The sequence below is a fragment of the Symphalangus syndactylus genome, chromosome 16 (genome assembly GCF_028878055.3).
Source record: "Symphalangus syndactylus isolate Jambi chromosome 16, NHGRI_mSymSyn1-v2.1_pri, whole genome shotgun sequence".
Taxonomy (NCBI): domain Eukaryota; kingdom Metazoa; phylum Chordata; class Mammalia; order Primates; family Hylobatidae; genus Symphalangus; species Symphalangus syndactylus.
In genome coordinates, this window is record NC_072438.2 from 91,071,950 (window position 1) to 91,089,978 (window position 18,029).

General features: G+C 37.1%; 1 protein-coding gene across 7 annotated transcripts in view; it reads left to right on the plus strand.

Annotated features, from left to right (window-relative positions):
• The window catches only part of CTNND2 (catenin delta 2), a 936,154-nt gene that overhangs the window by 329,946 nt on the left and 588,179 nt on the right, over positions 1–18,029 (plus strand). For all 7 annotated transcript variants that reach the window (XM_055245590.2, XM_055245587.2, XM_055245588.2 and 4 more), the window contains one exon: positions 6,270–6,382. In XM_055245590.2, the coding sequence (XP_055101565.1) occupies positions 6,270–6,382 (113 nt within the window). The remainder of the gene's footprint in view (positions 1–6,269; positions 6,383–18,029) is intronic.

Here is an 18,029-nt window from a genome sequence, read left to right on the forward strand (position 1 = left end):
AGTGGTTCTCCTGGAAGGCACAGCTAACAAGCCCCACTCATGCAGGCGCTCATACAAGTGTCAGCTCTTTCACCCCAACAGTCACATATGAGAAGACTGCCAGGGAATTTGAGATACCTTCAAAAATACATATTTAAAACAAACAGAAAAATCGTAAAATAGGAACTATGCAGAGAGAAGAAAGCAAACATGACCACATTAATATTGTGGAGAAAGAAGAGAGATGATTTTACATCCATAGAATAAATACCAGATGCGAATTAAAAGAAATATTCAGAGAATAAAAACTAGCTCCGAGAAATTAAAAGCATAATAATGGCAATGAATTGTCCATTAGAGACTTACATGATTAAATTGATAAAACTTTTCAGAAAGTAAAACAAGATAAACAGAATAATACAAGAGAAGAAGGCTAAAGGAAGAAACCTTGAAGACTAGATTTTAGCATCTGAATAATGAGAGTTGAAGAAAAAACAAGAGTAACCAGAAAAATGTTAAAAAGGAGGAGAAAAGCATTAAAAATTTTCAAAAGAATTGCTTAGAATAAACAATAGGTTTTTGATTGAAAGATCCCTAAATAAATAGATCACTAAATATGCAGCAAAAATGTCTAAAAATAGAGGTATATCAAGATATGTCACCACATACAACATGTTTTCTGGGAGAAAGTGAAAGCAGATTTCATTAAAAAAATAAATAACTGAAAGTTTTCACACTTCTCAACAGCAACATTGGAGAGTAGAAGATAATGAAGCAAAAAATCACTCTCTCAAAACCCTAAAGGAAAATGATTTCCAACCTAGAATTCTCTATTTCTTTACCAAGTCCTATTATTCACGAAGTGTGAGAGTAGAATAAAAATATGTAAAGATGTGCAAAGTGTCAGAACATAATGCCTCTCATTCATTCTCTCTATCTCTTTGTATCTGGAAAGATATTTTCTACCAGGAAAGGAAATAAAGTAGGAAAATAAAGAAGACAACTCATAGAGGAGACAGGAAGCCACCACAGAAGAGAGGGACGAACAAATCTCCCGCCTGAAGATGGAGAGAGATCCCAGAAGACAGCTGTGCAAAGAAGGCAGCCAGGCCAGATTGGAGCATGTCAAAAACTCCAGGAGAGATTTCTTCAGTAGTTGATATTGACGTGGTATTTCATATGTTTGTGTGAAGAGAAGTTTTACACAAATTGGAGGAATTTGGGGTTTGATAAGTCCGTAGACAACCGAGCAAAGGAACAAAAAACTCCAAGTTCTTAACTTAGGGAAAACAAAATGTTGTATGTGAATGGAAATGAAACTATGCAAAAAATAGTATGTGCATCTTGTCTTAGGCTGTTTAGGTTGCTATAACCAAATACCATAAATTGCATTGCTTATAAATAGCTGAAACATTTCTTACAGTTCTGGAGACTGGGAAACACAAGATCATGGTGCAGGCAGATTTGGTGTCTGGTGAGGGCCCACTTCCTGGTTCATTTAATCACCTCCCGAAGGCCCTAACTCTTAATAGCCTCATCTTGAGGGATAGCATTTTAACATGTGAATCTTGGGCAGGGGATGGAGACACAGGCATTTAGACCATAGAAATGAAGAAGCCTCAATATTGTTAAGATTTAACAATTGTACATTGTTATACTTCCTTAAAGCTGGGTCATACCATCCCAACTAATGCTATACCACAAAGTTAAGTAACATATTTATTGAAGGAAGTAATGAAACTATGGCAATGAGTTTTCTGATTTCAGTTTCATACTAAGTTAGCTAAGTCCCCCTAAGATACTTTACATGCTTTTATCTACTTAAAAACATTTCATAAACTCCATTTAATTAAACCAAATAAATCATTAATTTAGGCTGTTTAGGAAAAGTTATAAAATGTTTGATAATTTTTCTTATAATCTAATGTATTATATGGCTCAATAATGTGCTATTCTAGGATGAAACCATTTAAATCTGGTTCTTTGTACATTTTAATGAACTTTTGTGTCATATCTCCAATACTTTTATGAATATTTATGATCTCTTACGTAAGTTAATTTCCACATAGTGGGGATATTTAGGCTTTCTAACGCTGCTCTGCTTTTTCTTATAACTTCTTTTACCATTGGATGTCCTTTCCAAACCACCAGGTACTCTAAATTCCCATGAAATCTTAATATCTCTGGGCAGTCTCTGTATTACATTTTATACAGCCTGATTTACATCACCACATCTCCTCCAGAATTACCCAGGAGGAGGCCATACTAGTGGCCCTTTACCCCAGAATTACTCTTCTACTTATTATCTTGGCTTCTGTTGTTTCTTCTATTCTGCAAATCTAGATAATCTTTAGGGATATTTCTTCATTCTTGACAGTCTCACTTTTGCTGGATTAATTTAATACTACGTATTTACTTATAACTAGAGTTACAAGTTTCACTAAATATATTCACATAGTTCTAATTTTCCAATTAACTTCTTGTATACTCACCTGCCCTTATTAGCAACATCCCTCTCTTGAATGCTGTTTCATCTCAAATTTTCCAAGAAACTCAGCAGCTTATTCATTCCTGAGAGGTCTGTCCTCCCTCAAACCCCAAACTGTGTTAGAGATGGATAATGTCATCTTTCCAGTTACCCCACAGTTTAAGTATCCTCCAGTGCGATAGAATCTCATCCATTCTTGTGAAGATGCTGTGTCTTCTCTAGATGCCTTCGGGCCACAATAATGTCTATACCAAGAAGAAAAATTAATCCTCAGTTGAAAAATCAGTCAGTCTTTCCAAGTTAGAGAACCTCCATTCTAGCTCTTCTTGTTCACATTCACAAGCTCAGTTATCAACTCCAAAGAGAATACCATTCCAGTTCAGGGTGGTTACATCTTGACAGATCCTAGGCTCAGTGGTGTGGCAAGGCCCAAACAGTTTTCCCTGTAAGCCATAGACCTTTGGCTTGGGGTAAGGTAGGAAATGATTGCCTTGAGAGAGTTTCCACACAGCAGTGCAGAAAGGAGGAAGCCTAGCAGGCCCTGAGTAGTTACGACAGTGCTGAGAGTCCAGGGAGTTCATGGGTCCAAATATCAGAAAGGCAAGCTGCCCCTTCTCATATTCAGCAAACAACTTAGCAGCCCATGTATGTAAGGAAACTAGCAGAGACCAGGGAAAGAACCATCTGAAAGGATGTGAGGAAATTGTGCCTGGTACTCACACAGAGGTGGGAATGTTTGCCACCAGCCAAGCTGGGAGAACCCATAGTCCATGGAGCATTGAGTTGGGTCTCAGAAGTGTCTTGCCTTGGTAGGGCAGGATGGTTAGACCTAGAGTACATGCTGTTCTGCTCCCCCTAACAAATCTAAAAAGCAAGGCTCAAAAGTATCAAATTGCTTTCACATAACTTAATGTGCTTCATAAAAGAGCTGAAGACAATTATAGGAATACAAACCTATCCAGAACCCAAGAAGGTAAAATGAAAATGTCTGTGTTGAAAGATGATTACACGTCCAAAGGAGCAGAAGATATGACCCAGATTGAGGAGAAAAAAAGTCAATCAGCTGAAACTAGCACAGATGTTAGAATTAACAAAAAGGATAATTAATATAGGTATAATCAACATGTGCAAAAAGTTAAATAAAGTCATGAATGATACAAAAAAGACCCAGATGAAATTTTTAGAGATGTTTGATTCATCAATGTCTGATATAAAAATACACTGGATGGGATAAATGGTAGGTTAGGCATTGCAGAAGTAAAGCTTAGTTAACTTGAAGACACCAATATAAACTACCCAAATTAAACACAAAAGGAAAAAAAAATTGAGTTGCAAGAGAATCCATGAACTGTGGGACAATTCCAAGTGGCCTAAAATGCACTTAATTGGAGTCATTGAGGGAAAGGAAATAATGGAGAATAGAAAAACAATTCATGAAGAAATAATGGCCTAAAATGTTCAGCTGTGATGGAATCTATGAAGCCAGAGATCCAAGCTCAATAACTCAGGCATAAGAAACATAAAGAAAGCTACACCAAGCAACGTAATCATCAAATTGCCCAGTGCTTCTGGTAAAGAAAAAAATCTAAAAGCAGAGAAAAATTAAAAAGAAACACTATATACTGAGCAGAGACCGTGCCACTGCACTCCAGCCTGAGTGACAGAGCGAGACTCCGTCTCAATAAAAATAAAAAAATAAAAAATAAAGAAATACTATATACATATAGAGAAATAAATTTAAGGATAATTGTATTTTGTGGTTGTTGTTGTTGTTAGAAACAGTGCAAACAAGAGGACAATAGAGCAAAAATGTCTTCCAAAATGAGAAGCAGATATATACCTTTTTAAGGTCTGTCAAGCTGGAAGCCCTCTTTACCCAAAGAACTGCACCATAAGAACAACTCTAAGGTTGTTCTTTCAGAGGGAAGGAAAATAAAGCCGGATGCAAATACAGATCTACATGAACGGATGAAGAGTCTTGGAAAATCTGACTGCGTGCTGGGAAGGAAGCTTGCAAACAAGAAAGTCATCTCCCATTGTCACCCCTCCTGTGAGACTGACAGGAGGTAAAACCATGGAGAAGTCACAACCTGAAGCAGGGATGACCAAGAGCAACATCCGTTCTAGCAGAAGCCCCTGGTCTATGAATTCTGACTCCAAATACTGCACTGTTTCACCATGTTGAACTTCTGTAACACAGGAAAGTGGACAGCAAATTAAAGTACTTTAGATGCTACAAAGAATGAATTTCCATCGACGTGTGAGGAGTTCTGTATGGTCTTCAAGTGTTATGTTTTTAAATGTGTTACCAACTTAAAAGTATGGGTGGGTTTCCTGTTACACAGAGAGATTTAAGATGCAATATGTTAGGAAGTCTAGAAGTGAAAAAATCTTCTAGAAGTTGGATATTATGAAAACGAATTTCCAGAAAGAAAATAAGCAGTAGAACTTTAAGAGAGAAGAAGTTAGGTGCATAAAATACATTCAGCCGAGGTCTTACTAATTTCTTACCTATAATATTTTGATGCCCTTCAGAATATGTAAGAATAAAAGTTTGAGGTTAAATAACAAAATGTTCCCTCAGTTTCAGCGCCTTAAAGGGAAAATTAAGCTCTCATTTACAAAGTGTCTTTTACTTCATTTCTCAAAATAATGTCAATATTTAAAAAAAATCTGCACCTATGGAAAAGAGCCAGGATATTTTTAATGTATATAGGGGACACACCAGATTCTACTTTTTAAAGACCTCATGCAAGAGTGTCCTGGGGTAGCAAGTAAATAAAATATTATTTTCTGAAAAGATATATTCCTGCAACCTTCTGAGTTTAAATTCTCCAAAACTGACTCCTGAGCTATTTTTCAGTATGAGAAAGCGTTCTTGTTTCTTATCTCCAAAACATAACTGTTTAGATAATTTATTTTTTAGAAGGTATTAAATGTGACATTGTAAAAACTTTCCCTGCCATTTCTTATTAAAATACATGATTTGCTTGGTTATTTTTATTTTTTTAAAAACTTAAGTGTATGAGAAAAGAAAACATCAGTAGTAAAATATGGTACAAAATCCTGTTGGAATAGCTGAGATTTTTGAAGTTCTGATTGAATCATTCATTAAAGTTTTCAACAGTGGATTTGAGGCAGTTTTGTAGAAGCATTTTTCATTGGTTCAATTGTCTGTTTTTAAGGCGATATATCAAATATCTCAAAGGTTATGTACTTCGTAATGAGGCTGTGTAGAATGGTATCATTGTCATTCTGCTAGAATGCAAAGTTACGAAGAGTGTGGGTTATAAAGCATTATTTTCTTCAATCTACAATATGTAAGTAATATGAAGAAAACAGTATACACTATAGAGATATAGAGTTGGCCAGAAGGCCAGTAGGGAATAAACACAATCCTCCAAAAGATAATTAAAAACTGAACATTTTTCTAATTAAATGCTCTACTTGTGGTGTCAGGAGTATCGGTATCTGTCGGGTGCTGACCGTCCGCCAAAGATAGCACAGGATAATTTTTCGTGACAGTATCTCCTTTAATCCTCATATCCGTCTTATTAAATAAGTATTTAAGTCTATTTTACAAATGATGAAACTGATACTTACATGAATTAACTTATTCAAAGTTGCATGGTCAGTGGGACACAGGCCTGTCTAACCTTTGAATCCTAGTTTTATTGCACATTTCTCAAATTTGACATCTTGGAAAATCATATTTTTCCCCCTCAGCCGTCCTGTCATTTTGGTCTGAATTTCACCTGTCATGTAGATGATTGAATTGATCTTGTTGGTGGGTTTTTTTCAGGAATTACAGTTTGAAAGGCTGACCCGAGAGCTGGAGGCTGAACGGCAGATCGTAGCCAGCCAGCTGGAGCGATGCAAGCTCGGATCCGAGACGGGCAGCATGAGCAGCATGAGGTACCAGCGCCGCTCTGTTCATTGTCTGTGCTTTGAGTTGCCACTGCAAGTAAATCGTGATGTTTCTCTTTCCAACCCGGTGGTGGAATTGGAACATTCAGTCAAATGTTGGAAAGAAATTGTAACTGACCTGATTTAAGATGTTCAAAAGGTGTCCAAAATGTCCTGATTTGTACTTGAAACTCTTTTAACAAAATTAATGCCTGCGCTGAATGCAAATTATACGTAATTTTACACAAAGGAAGGCTTTGCATTCAGCCAGCTTGCTGGAAATCAGGAGATGCCAAGTCACAGTCTCCCAGTTTGGGTCTTTTTTTTTTTTTTTTTTCCTAAATGATCCGGAGTTCCAGGTTCCTGAAATAAAAGTGAGAACATTCTGGTGGAACCAGTATTGTTTTTGCTAATACATAATGCTAAGTTATGAAATTGCCCCTTGAAGATCAACCACACGTGCAGTTCCCCATGTGTAAAAATATTTACTCATTCATAAACATAAATGATTATTCAATTAGTGATTAGTTTGAGATTATGAAATATATATTTTTTAAAGCCTATAACTTTTTAGCCGCTTGACCACAAAATAAAATTATCCTCCTTAGAACCAGGCCTTCATATATGAAAATGTAAGTGTATGTGTGCATGTGTGTGTGAAAGAGACATAAGGCCTAACTTCCGTTTCTCAAAAAGGCTGTTGTTAGATGGTGTGTTTTTGGCACTCTACTACATTTTTAGGGAGGAAACCAAAGCTGCTATGGCAAATAAACTCCAACACTGCAGGGAACTTAACACAATAGTAGTTTGTTTCTCTCTAAGGTAGCCGACTGAGCCTACTTCTCCATATAGTGACTCACGCCCTCTTTCTAACTTGATGACCTTGCCATCCCCTATGGCTCCATCCTGAATTGCATTGTCAATTGCATCACTGCACTCAGAGTCCATTAGTGAATATCAGTCACATGACCTCTCATCGATGGAAGTGGGGCAGGGTCCTGGGGTCAGCAGCCACTCTGCAGAAGCAGGAACACGAGTTTGATGGACTCTTAGCCACCTGCTGGCACAAAAGAATAAAAATATCTTTGTATTCATTGCTCCAAAATACTTTATGTTTGTAAGAGTATAACTTTGTAATTGGAGCATTTTGTATTGGAGTCACATGCTATTAAACTTTTAACATTGCTTAGGTTTTTTTTTTTTTTTTTCCTTTAAGTAGAAAACACTGCACTCTCTGCTGTTAAGCGGGGTTAATCACATGGATGGAATATTATTTTCCATTATAAAACCTTATTTAGGATATGTGGAAGCATCTGCTTCTGCATCCAAATGTATATGTTGCTGCAAATAAGTACATCGTGGTGCATTAAACTCATCACAGACTTGCCTAAACATCCAGATTAACCAAAGCAGGATGGAAAATGAAAACAAAAAGTAAACTGTATTCACTTGAAGTTGGTTTTATAAGTTGGACTAATTGAAGGTGGTGAATTTAGGGAGAGAGAAAAATAATAATTTTAAGTGTATTTTTGCTTTACTCCATCTAATTTTATACATATGAAGAGCTTCCTGTTAAAGCTGAACATCTCCTGAAAAGCTAAGCCTGCCAGATTTTATAGGTCCATATGCACCATTGACTTGACATTGAGTTGGCTTTGAAGCCTCTTGTTTCACTATTGGTCTGTTTACCTTTTCAGTTCATGTTCCTAATCTTTCTGTGTGACATTTTTCCATGTTGTATACCTTTTACATGGTTTCACACAACCCCAGCCCCTGATAGGAATGGGTCTGGGGAACTATGTAGTAACCCGTGAATCAATTTCCAATTCCTGATTGGATTGTAAATGGACCTGACCAGACTGTGAGTATCCGGGCTCTTACTCTGGAGGATATGAAATAAGCAAGCCAAAATCTGTGACATACAATAGTGGGTGCTTGGCGATGGTGGCCACAGTGGCTTGTGTGCTAGTGGAGGACTCTGTGGTAACAGTGAGCCTCCCAACAGAGAAGCCATATGGCCCTGAAAGTCAGTGAGAGCAGTATGGTTTTCATTAGGACTGGCTGCCTAATGTATGTTTCATGTATGTTGCATTCATAAAATTACCTGATACCTTCTTAAAACCTGTCCTCTTTCCTCATTTGATTTGATTCATCTCAAGTTGACTTCATTTATTACATCCAAAGTGTCTTGAATAAAATACATCAGTTAATTCCAAGGTAGACAGAAAAATGATACCATGACAACTTTTGGTTCTTTACACTGTGTCTTGTATGTCTAGCTCACAGCTTATGATATATAATCAATAAATCTGTCTTAAATCTGTACTAAATAATAGTGTTGAGTGAAGATGACACTGCCTAATTATTTCCCTTTGCCATATATAATATCAGTCTTCATCAAGCTTAATTATTTTGTATTTTGGAAATCTCTAATGTATGAATCTGCATTTGTATAATACAAACAATTTATTGATACTTCTCTGGAGAACAGTTGATGCATAGCATCACTTCCACTGTTTGTTTGTTTGTCATAACCTACTTGTTTTCTTGGCTTCAGAAATGTACCTTTAGAAATTCAAGTTTTCATTAAAGGTGATAGACTAACCTAGTTAGCACATCAAAAGGGATATTTAAATAAAAATAGAACGTCAACATTTTTAAAAAAAAGAGGGCTATTTTAAAAGTGATAATTTCGATGTTGATTCGTACCTCTTAATGATACTAGGGAGTGAGTAAAAGAGTTTCTTAGGGGAAGTGAAACAAAATCAAGTCACAACTACCAAATTACCAGACATAGTTTTATATAAGAGGTAGAAATGACTAATAAATATACTTCGGTTTTACTCTGACTTTAATGGTGGTAGGAATTGCACCATCTGATTCCCGACATCTCTCTCTCTCTCTCTTTTTTTTTTTTTTTTTTTTTTGAGATGGAGTCTTGCTATGTCACCCAGACTGGAGTGCAACTATGGCATGATCTCGGCTCACTGCAGCCTCCCCCTCCTGGGTTCAAGGGATTCTCTTGCCTCAGTCTCCTGAGTAGCTGGGATTACAGATGTGCAGTATCATACTCAGTTAATTTTTAAAAATATTTTAGGTAGAGATAGGGTTTCACCATGTTGGCCAGACTGGTCTCAAACTCGTGACCTCAAGCGATCCACCTGCTTTGACCCCACAAAGTGCTGGGACTATAGGTGTGAGCCACTGCACCCGGCCAAAGATCTCTTTCCAGGTAGTCACATCAACATTTCAACTTTAAAAAAAAATTATCAGTATGCATTTGTAATACAAGTCAACTTCCTAACAGTCCATCCAATAGTACAGGAGGATGCTAGGAATTTGGGGGACAAGCATTCTGGAGATCTTTATTGTTGCAGCAGATCAGCTTCTGCATCTACCTCTCTAGGTTATAACTCCCTGCAAATGGGAACGTTGTGTTCTCTTAATCTCTTCACAGACTTTCCTAAACATCCAAATGCATATCATAGTTTCCAGAATTCAGACCATTTAGTGATTGTGTAAGGGTTCTGAGTCATCTGGAAAGAAGTTATTGGTGCTTTTTATTAGAGCTAAAGGTTTGCTTTGTACCTTATCTCATTTCTGTCTTGGCTTTCCTCACCCAGAACCTATTTTCAGGTCAAAAAGCTGTTGGATTCTTCATCTTTCCTGCAAGTAGAGATTTTGGTTTCATATTTTCTCCATGATTCCCATGAACTATGCAGACCTGAGGCAGGAACATTATACAGATGATGCTTTTTTATGTAGGGTCATGATCAAGTCCTGCTTTATTTAAGATGATAATCAAGTCCCTCTTGATAGTAGCCAGCCCTAACATCTGGCCAGTACAATGATCTGGCTCATGCCCAGCCCAAGGCCCATTCCTGAGGCTCTAGGCCTGTCAATGAGGTGTTATCCAGCAGCTTAATGAGCCATCCAGTCCTCGTCCAGGTTGAGACCCCTGCCTGGAGACCTGCCTGAGTCCCTGCCCTTGTCATACTTTCTGTCAACCCTGTAACAGCATTCAGACTCATCCCTCTGTCTGTATTCAGCCCAACTCCATCCTCTACATGGCGTGAGATAGATCTGCAGGATACATAAACCAGAACCATGTCTGTGAAGGATCCTTCCCTACTTCTGCAATTCCATGAATGCATGATGATTTCTAATCTCAGAGCCTATGATACTTTCTTCCTAGAATATCCTCCCTCTTTAGCATGGTTACCTCTGCCTATGGATCTAGTGACCCAGCTCAGGGCTCATGTCCTTCTGAATGTCTTCTCAATCAGCACAGACTGGACTGTTTCTCTTCTTTGGCAGTGGTTGTAACTTCACAAAGTGTTGGAAAAGGGTTGGGGCTAACACTCCATTGACTTTTCCATAAGTGCCCTGCCACAGAATATTTTAACCTTCAGTCAAAGAATGGGTGGAGATTTCTCCAAATGTTGACGAAAATTTAAGGGCACCTAAATAGATGCCTATATATATTCCTTGATTTCCATAGGCATCAGTAACATAATGGTACAGAAATGGAATTCAAATCACAGTTGGACCCCTCTTATGAACATGTCCTAAAGGGGACTTGACTCTGGAAAGACTTATGATTGACGATCAGGGTAATTTATGACAATAGCAACAATTATGAGGAGTGTGACCAACAGTTAGATCTATCTATGGACTGCTTCTAAATGAAACATAACTCTTAGAAGACTTATGCTGATGAGAATGATGATTTATGACAATAATAACAACTATAAAGAGAGAGGCCAGCAGTTCCTGAGTTTTTCCTGAGGGCTAGTACTCTTTGAAGAATTGTACATGTTGCCTCATTTCATGCTTATGGTAACCCTTTCAGTTAAGTGTCATCATCGTCTCCACTTCGTCAATGAGGAAGCCGTGGCAGAGCAAGGCAGGAAGAATGGGTCCTTGGGAGGACATGGAGGAGTCTGGCAATGTGGGCCACATTGAACAAAGCAGGTGGAGGCTGCAAGGGACAGAGGAATCAGACACAGCGTGAGGGTGACCATCCCTGCAGATGGCCTCTGCAGTCAGGTCACTGGTAGTCTCAGGGGTTTGCTGAGGTAACTTCTCTAGCAGAGCTGGCACTGGGCATCAGAAGGCCATAGAGGGAGGGAGCTCTACTTGTTAGTTGTCCAGCAGTGAGGATGTAGACTGTAGCCCAAGGACAGCAGAGCCATAGCTCCCACTGAAGGAGAAAGATGGTGACAACAGCAAGCTGCAGAGAAGCAGGTGGCCGTTCTAATTACATGCACCCTCCAGCCACTCCTGGAAGGCACCGTTGGGGAGAAGGATCTCAGGAGGCTGGGGAGAAGGATCTCAGGAGGCTGGGGAGAAGGGTCTCAGGAGGCTAGGCAAGCAGGCAAGATATCATAGCATGGAGACTTGGGGTGCTCTGACCCTTGTGAATCCTCCAGGTAAGACCTAGGTATAGAAGATAGAACAACAACCATTTTACTATTCAAGGGATCACAGTTTAAAGCGTCGTGCTAAATTCATTTTATGTGATATAAGTGGAGAGCATAGAATATTGGACTAAAATGGACTTGAGCAGTGGAAACATTTATTGTCTCAGTGTTAGTTAACATGAAGCCTGAAGGTAGACGGGGTTCTTTTCTTTAGATGTCTCAATGGTGCCATGACCCTAAGTCAACCTCTCTGTGAGTCCCCAAGCATTCACCTGATGGTTGTAAGGCACCACAATCTCACTTGTGAGCATGCAGAACTGGAAAGGAGGGAAGGGACTTACATCCTATCTCTCTGTCTCCCACAATCCCCCCCACACACGTGTATAAATATATACACATACAAATATAGAGGTATATAGTATATTGATTATATAATTAATGATATATAATGTGAAAATGTATGAAAAATGTTTCCCAAAGGGTCTCACTTGGCCAGCCATACCCTGGGGGATCTTATAAATTCCAGACTCCTCTGCAATGGTTTTGCACAACGATGCCCAAACCAAATACACATTTGGTAGCCAGAAAAAGGGGTGGTAGTGGTGCTAGTGTAGAACCTAACAGCTCCCAATTATGTGTTACCTACTTAGTCTACACAGCCGCTTGCAAGGTAAGTATTCTCACGTCATATAAATGAGGAAATAGGCTTAGATGTTAAATGCATTCACCAATGCCACATAGACAGTAAGTGCATAGCTGAGATCGAGACCTCAGTCAGAAGTTCTAAACTCCATGTTCTTCCACTCTAAGCTATAGGTTGACCCTGATCCTGACCACCTGGGCCCCACCCAGCACCTGTGTATACCTACCAATATATTCTCACAGGCCAGTGGCTTACACCTGTAATCCCAACACTTTGGGAGACCAAAGCAGGTGGATTGCTTCAGTCCAGGAGTGTGAGACTAGCCTGGGCAACATGGTGAAACTCTATCTCTACAAAAAAAATACAAAAAATTAGCCTTGAGCGGTGATGCTCTCCTGTAGTTCCAGCTATGCTGGAGGCTAAGTTGGGAAGATCACTTGTGTCCGAGAGGTCAAGGCTGCAGTGAGCTAAGATTGCACCACTGCACTCCAGCCTGGGCAACAGAGTAAGACCTTGTCTCACACACACACACACACACATACACACACACGTGTTTCTCACAGACAAAGTATTACCATTATCTGCATTTAGGTAAATGTTTCTTTCTCTTGACTGTGAGCCCTTTCCGGACGTGACCTTGACGTGTTCATTCTTGTATCCCCTGCACCAAGATGGTACCTGCCATGGAACTTTTCCCCAGTAAATGCTTATTGATTGATTAAATGTTGACTGAAAATTTCCAAAATGTAGTCTTGAGATTTGTACCATTTTCCATTAAACATTGTTTCTGAAACTAACCAACTTCACTATGGATTGATTACTAGATTTATGGATTTCAGTCACCTCCCCCTTTGTTAATTATTGAAATAATTCCTCTGTCTTTTTTGGAAATCACCTCTTAATATTTTTGCCAATGGGCAGCAACCTGTGCCCTTCCTAAAGAAAATGAACCATTCTTTGGAATTTTCCGCTAGGCTAGTTCCCTCCTGATTATCAAGAGATTCCAAATGTGTATGTCTCTTCAGTAACTCCCTCATTCCCAGCATGGTTCCAAGGATTATTAGCTGGAAGAAAATTCACTGCTGCTTGAGGTAGGCAGAATTTTAAGGTGTCCAGCAAGATTCCCATCATCACTTGGTTTTCACAGACTGTATAATCCCAGGAATGTAAATATGAAGGGGCCCCACTCTCCTAATTAGGTTATTTTGTGTATCGCAGTTGACTTTAAGAAAGGTAGATTATCTGGGTGGGTCTGACCTAATCACACAAGTCCTTTAAATCTTGGTCTGGAGGTCAGAGACAAAGGAAAATTCAGAAAATTCAATTCGAAGCTAGAGTTTTGACACAAGATAAATTCTCTGGTGCTGGCTTTGAAGATGGGAGGGCTTTGTGGGCTAACAATGCAGATGGCATTTAAATGCTGAGGAGGATCCTGAACTCACAGCTTGCAAGAAAACCAGAACCTCAGTCCGATGGCCCAAAGAATTGAATTCAGACAATAACTTCCATGAACTTGAAAGGGGATGATTCCCCAGAACCTGCAGAAGAGAAAGTAGCCCTGGAGAAATTTTGAAGATAGCCTTGTAAAATTCTGAACAGAGAGAGCCCTGCCAAGTCTGACTTGACAAAACTTATAAAACTGTTAGCTAAAACAGTGAATGTTGCTGTTGGTGATTGGTTATCCATGATAGAAAGGTAATACAATGCTTTGTAATCGGTCATGTTAGATGTATATTACAAAAAGCTGAATTATAAAAGTTTTTGAGAGAAAATAAATTTTATTTGGTGACAATATTTATTCCCTTCAAAAGTTTAATATATATACCCTATTTTATTTTTCAGGCGTATATGCATGCATTTGTACTCAAAAGCTAATCTGTACCTTTGATTCTGAGAAGTGGAAGAATTTGAATCTGGAGTGGAGTGATGGTTTACTATAGAATAAGGACAACTAAATAAAGCAATCATCTTTAGCCTCACCATTTTTATTATATAGATTCCCAAGATGTTGATTGTTGTTAGCTACACCTAAAAGGATAAAACGTAATAAATATTCACAGTTGCTTGCTCCACATAAGGAAGTGCTTTCTTTCCTTCCCACCTTTGAACTATTGAACTTTTTGCAAAGAGAGGTTTCCACCAGTCTGCCATACTTTGGAGATTAGGGGGCAAAAGGAATACATGTTATAAATACCATCAAAGGCCATTCTCTTTATTAGCTAAATTTCATGAGCCGAAATGCCAACAGTTCTATAACTAGAGTCTAAAAATCTTTTCCACAAATGCAAAAAAAGTCAGACTTATTTTGGGGAAGATGCTGATTTCCAGTTAATATATTAATAGTTAACAGTATTTAGTGAAGAAACAGAAGCCAGTGGTCACATATATTTTGTGAGAATGAAATTTATTTCTTCAAAAGCGTGATAAGTGTGAATTTTCATGAGGAAATAATATAGGAATATAATTGTTTCACAAAGTAAGACATTTTGTAGTTTAATTATCTTCTGCAGGACGCAATATTGAAATAATTCGATTTATTCTTGTTTAAATAAATAATCAATTTGCAAAAATATTTATTTTTGGAAACCAGACATGTTATATATTGAAGAATATGTTTTTACTGTTTACCAGCCATAGCCATAGGAATTTATATCCTTACCACAGTGAGTACATATTTGCCAGCTGGAAAAAAAAAGTTAGATTGCTTTTGGATCATTTTTTTGGAAATTTTTTATTAAATATAATTTCTATTTTAAAGTTAGGGAGTAATTGTTAGTTTCCATGCTAGGAAAAAACTATTTCTCATGAGGCTAAATTATTACTGCTCCAATAAAGTTGTACTGATTTATTTAAACAAGACAATTAGTTTATTGAATTGTCATTCAGAATTAACATTGCAGTAGTCATTTCCAAAGTCTTTGAGAATGTCTGCTTCACTACAAAACCAGAAGAACAAATTAGAGGGACTATAGACATATTCTGGAGACTTCTCAGCATTGCCAATTTTGTTTTTTTCCAAGTTTTGCTGTCTTTGTTTTCTTCCAATTTAAATTCCAGAGCAGAACCTTCCCTCACAAATATTCCTAATTCAAAAATCTCCTTGTGAATCATTGTTCTTCTTGTCATAACCCCTTTATTCTTTCACATTATTTCTGTTTTTTTTTTCTTTTAATTCTGAGCTCATGTAGTTTGCCTTTTAATGCTGAGATTATTCCTCTAAGATTTCTTCTTATAGTATTTCCTTTTTCCTCATAAAGCAGGAGGGATATTCTAAAATACTTTCTGGGTCCTCAAGATTCATCTCCATGCTTCCCAAGCACCATCACATTTCTGGTCAGGTTTTCATTCTCTTTCTCCTCCCAAATAGCAGGAGCATTTACAGCCATTGCTTCTTTAACAGGGAAGCTCTTATTCCTCTAAACCTCTCTTTTTTTGTAGTCATCAGCCCTCTGAGACTTTCTGATCTAGCCAAGAGTCCAAGGTCACTCTACTGAGCCATGTCTATATAGTACCCCAGCTTTCTTTGATCTCCTAATCCTAAAGCAAAATACACAAACTGGATTAAAGCTGCTGCCTCCTATACTAAGGTTTTGCTGAGCCTTGTCAACTGCTAGAACTAGGAATCTGTTTCTCTTCCATTTCCTTGGCTAGTCTATAAGTAATTTCTCCAGGATGGGGACGACAAGCATATACGAAACCAGTGGCCAGCACACAGCAACTAATACTATATTCATTTATTCAATCAGTGCGGAATGAATAAATGAATGAACAAACAAATGAACATACAGTAATTTTATTACTGTTCTTATCTCATTGGTATTGTTTGGCAATATCACCAGTCTTATTAATCTTAAGTGTTTCTATCTTTATATCTTCCAGTATATATATTATCTATTGTATTATTCATTTTTCTATATGTTATGTACATTTTATATGTATTATATATGTAGATATATATATAATTGATTTATACAATACATTAAATAATATATATTATTCTGACCTTGCTAGATCATAATATTACATTTTGATATTCATCATAGTTAATTTTCATGAAAATATCTACTTGTTAATGTGGTATCTTGGATTAAAGGGCCAGATAGCTTGATGTCCTCCGGATGTGGAACTATGGTTGATTTAGTCTCATACTTTCACTCTGATCTTAAGAAAAGGATGATAGTAGTTCTAACAATAGTAATGGCAATAATAATTTTAATGATAATAATTGCAGTGTTTATTGAGCAGTTTCCCTAGGCCAGGCACAAAATTAAATGGGTTAGATAGATTATGCCATGTCATCCTCATCAAGCCTTTAAGTCTTACTGTTTTTATTTTGTAGATAAGAACATTGAGATATAGAGAAAGAAAATCACTTTCTACAAATTCAATGGTGTCTAGACATTGATTTCTGAGTCTAGCCATCTGTACTCCCCAAGCACATGCATTAAAATGTCACACCACAAGGCTGTCATTCTATCTAACACAGTATCTTGAATTGTGTTGTAAATAGTAATCTAAATGTCTCTCGTCTGTTTTCACCCTAGGGATGCAAACATTCTTGAACTGATATTCTGTTTCTTTTCCTTTCCATACACTGCAGTGATTATAGTTGTTTTGAGGTTCCTCATCAAAATGTGTTTGAGATTTATTTTTATGCAAATTAAGAGCTTAAGAGTATATGTTATCCTTAGTATAAATACCTTGATATTAATTCTTGCAAATTGCCAATTGACAAATTATACTAATATTCTTGTCTATAAAATACCAGTCATCATATTAAGCATATAATTGTTCTGAATTTATTTGAGAATAATAAATAGTCAGCTGTTCTAAGAATTTGATGTAGGGCCTTAGAAAGGTTGAATACTTTATGGTTATAATTATTTGACGTATTTCTTATATCAATTACTGTATGTTAATACTTTTGTATCAATTTTGAAGTGCGGTTTCTTTCCTAAATGTCATCTTACTTCAAAAAGCTAATATTAATTTTACATCTAAAAACAATTAATATAACTAATTTTACTTAGAAGAATTGCAGTATAAACAGATGTTTTATAAAACCTAATGAATTTTGAAATTTAATATTCTGATCAGTAGAGAACTGGAAATCTTTATGAATTTATTTAGGGTTGAAAATTCTTTACATTTTCTCTTCTTCTTAGAGCTTTTTCAGACTCATAGATCCAAAACATAGAGTTCGTAATTCCATAAATGATAGCTAAATTTCATTGTTGTATTTTTATTATATTTCCTAGCTTTGCCTTGAAGTATAGTCATAATTTATCTTATATTTATTTCTTTCATCTATAAAAATGGGGATAATGTTCTTCTATAAATTTGCAATGGCTAAGTGAGAAATGTAAGTAAACCATCTCACATACTGTTACGAGTGAATCATATGTATTTTCCCTTTTTGATGAATACACAGAAAATCTTTCATTGAAGTCTCTTTTCTAATTTTTCTACAGAAGATTATAAAATTGTTCCTCTCATTGTGGGCTAAAAAGATGTATCAGAGTAGTACCACGTTTGTCTCCTTCATAGTATAGTCTAGACAACCACACAGAAATTGACAAGATGAGATGGA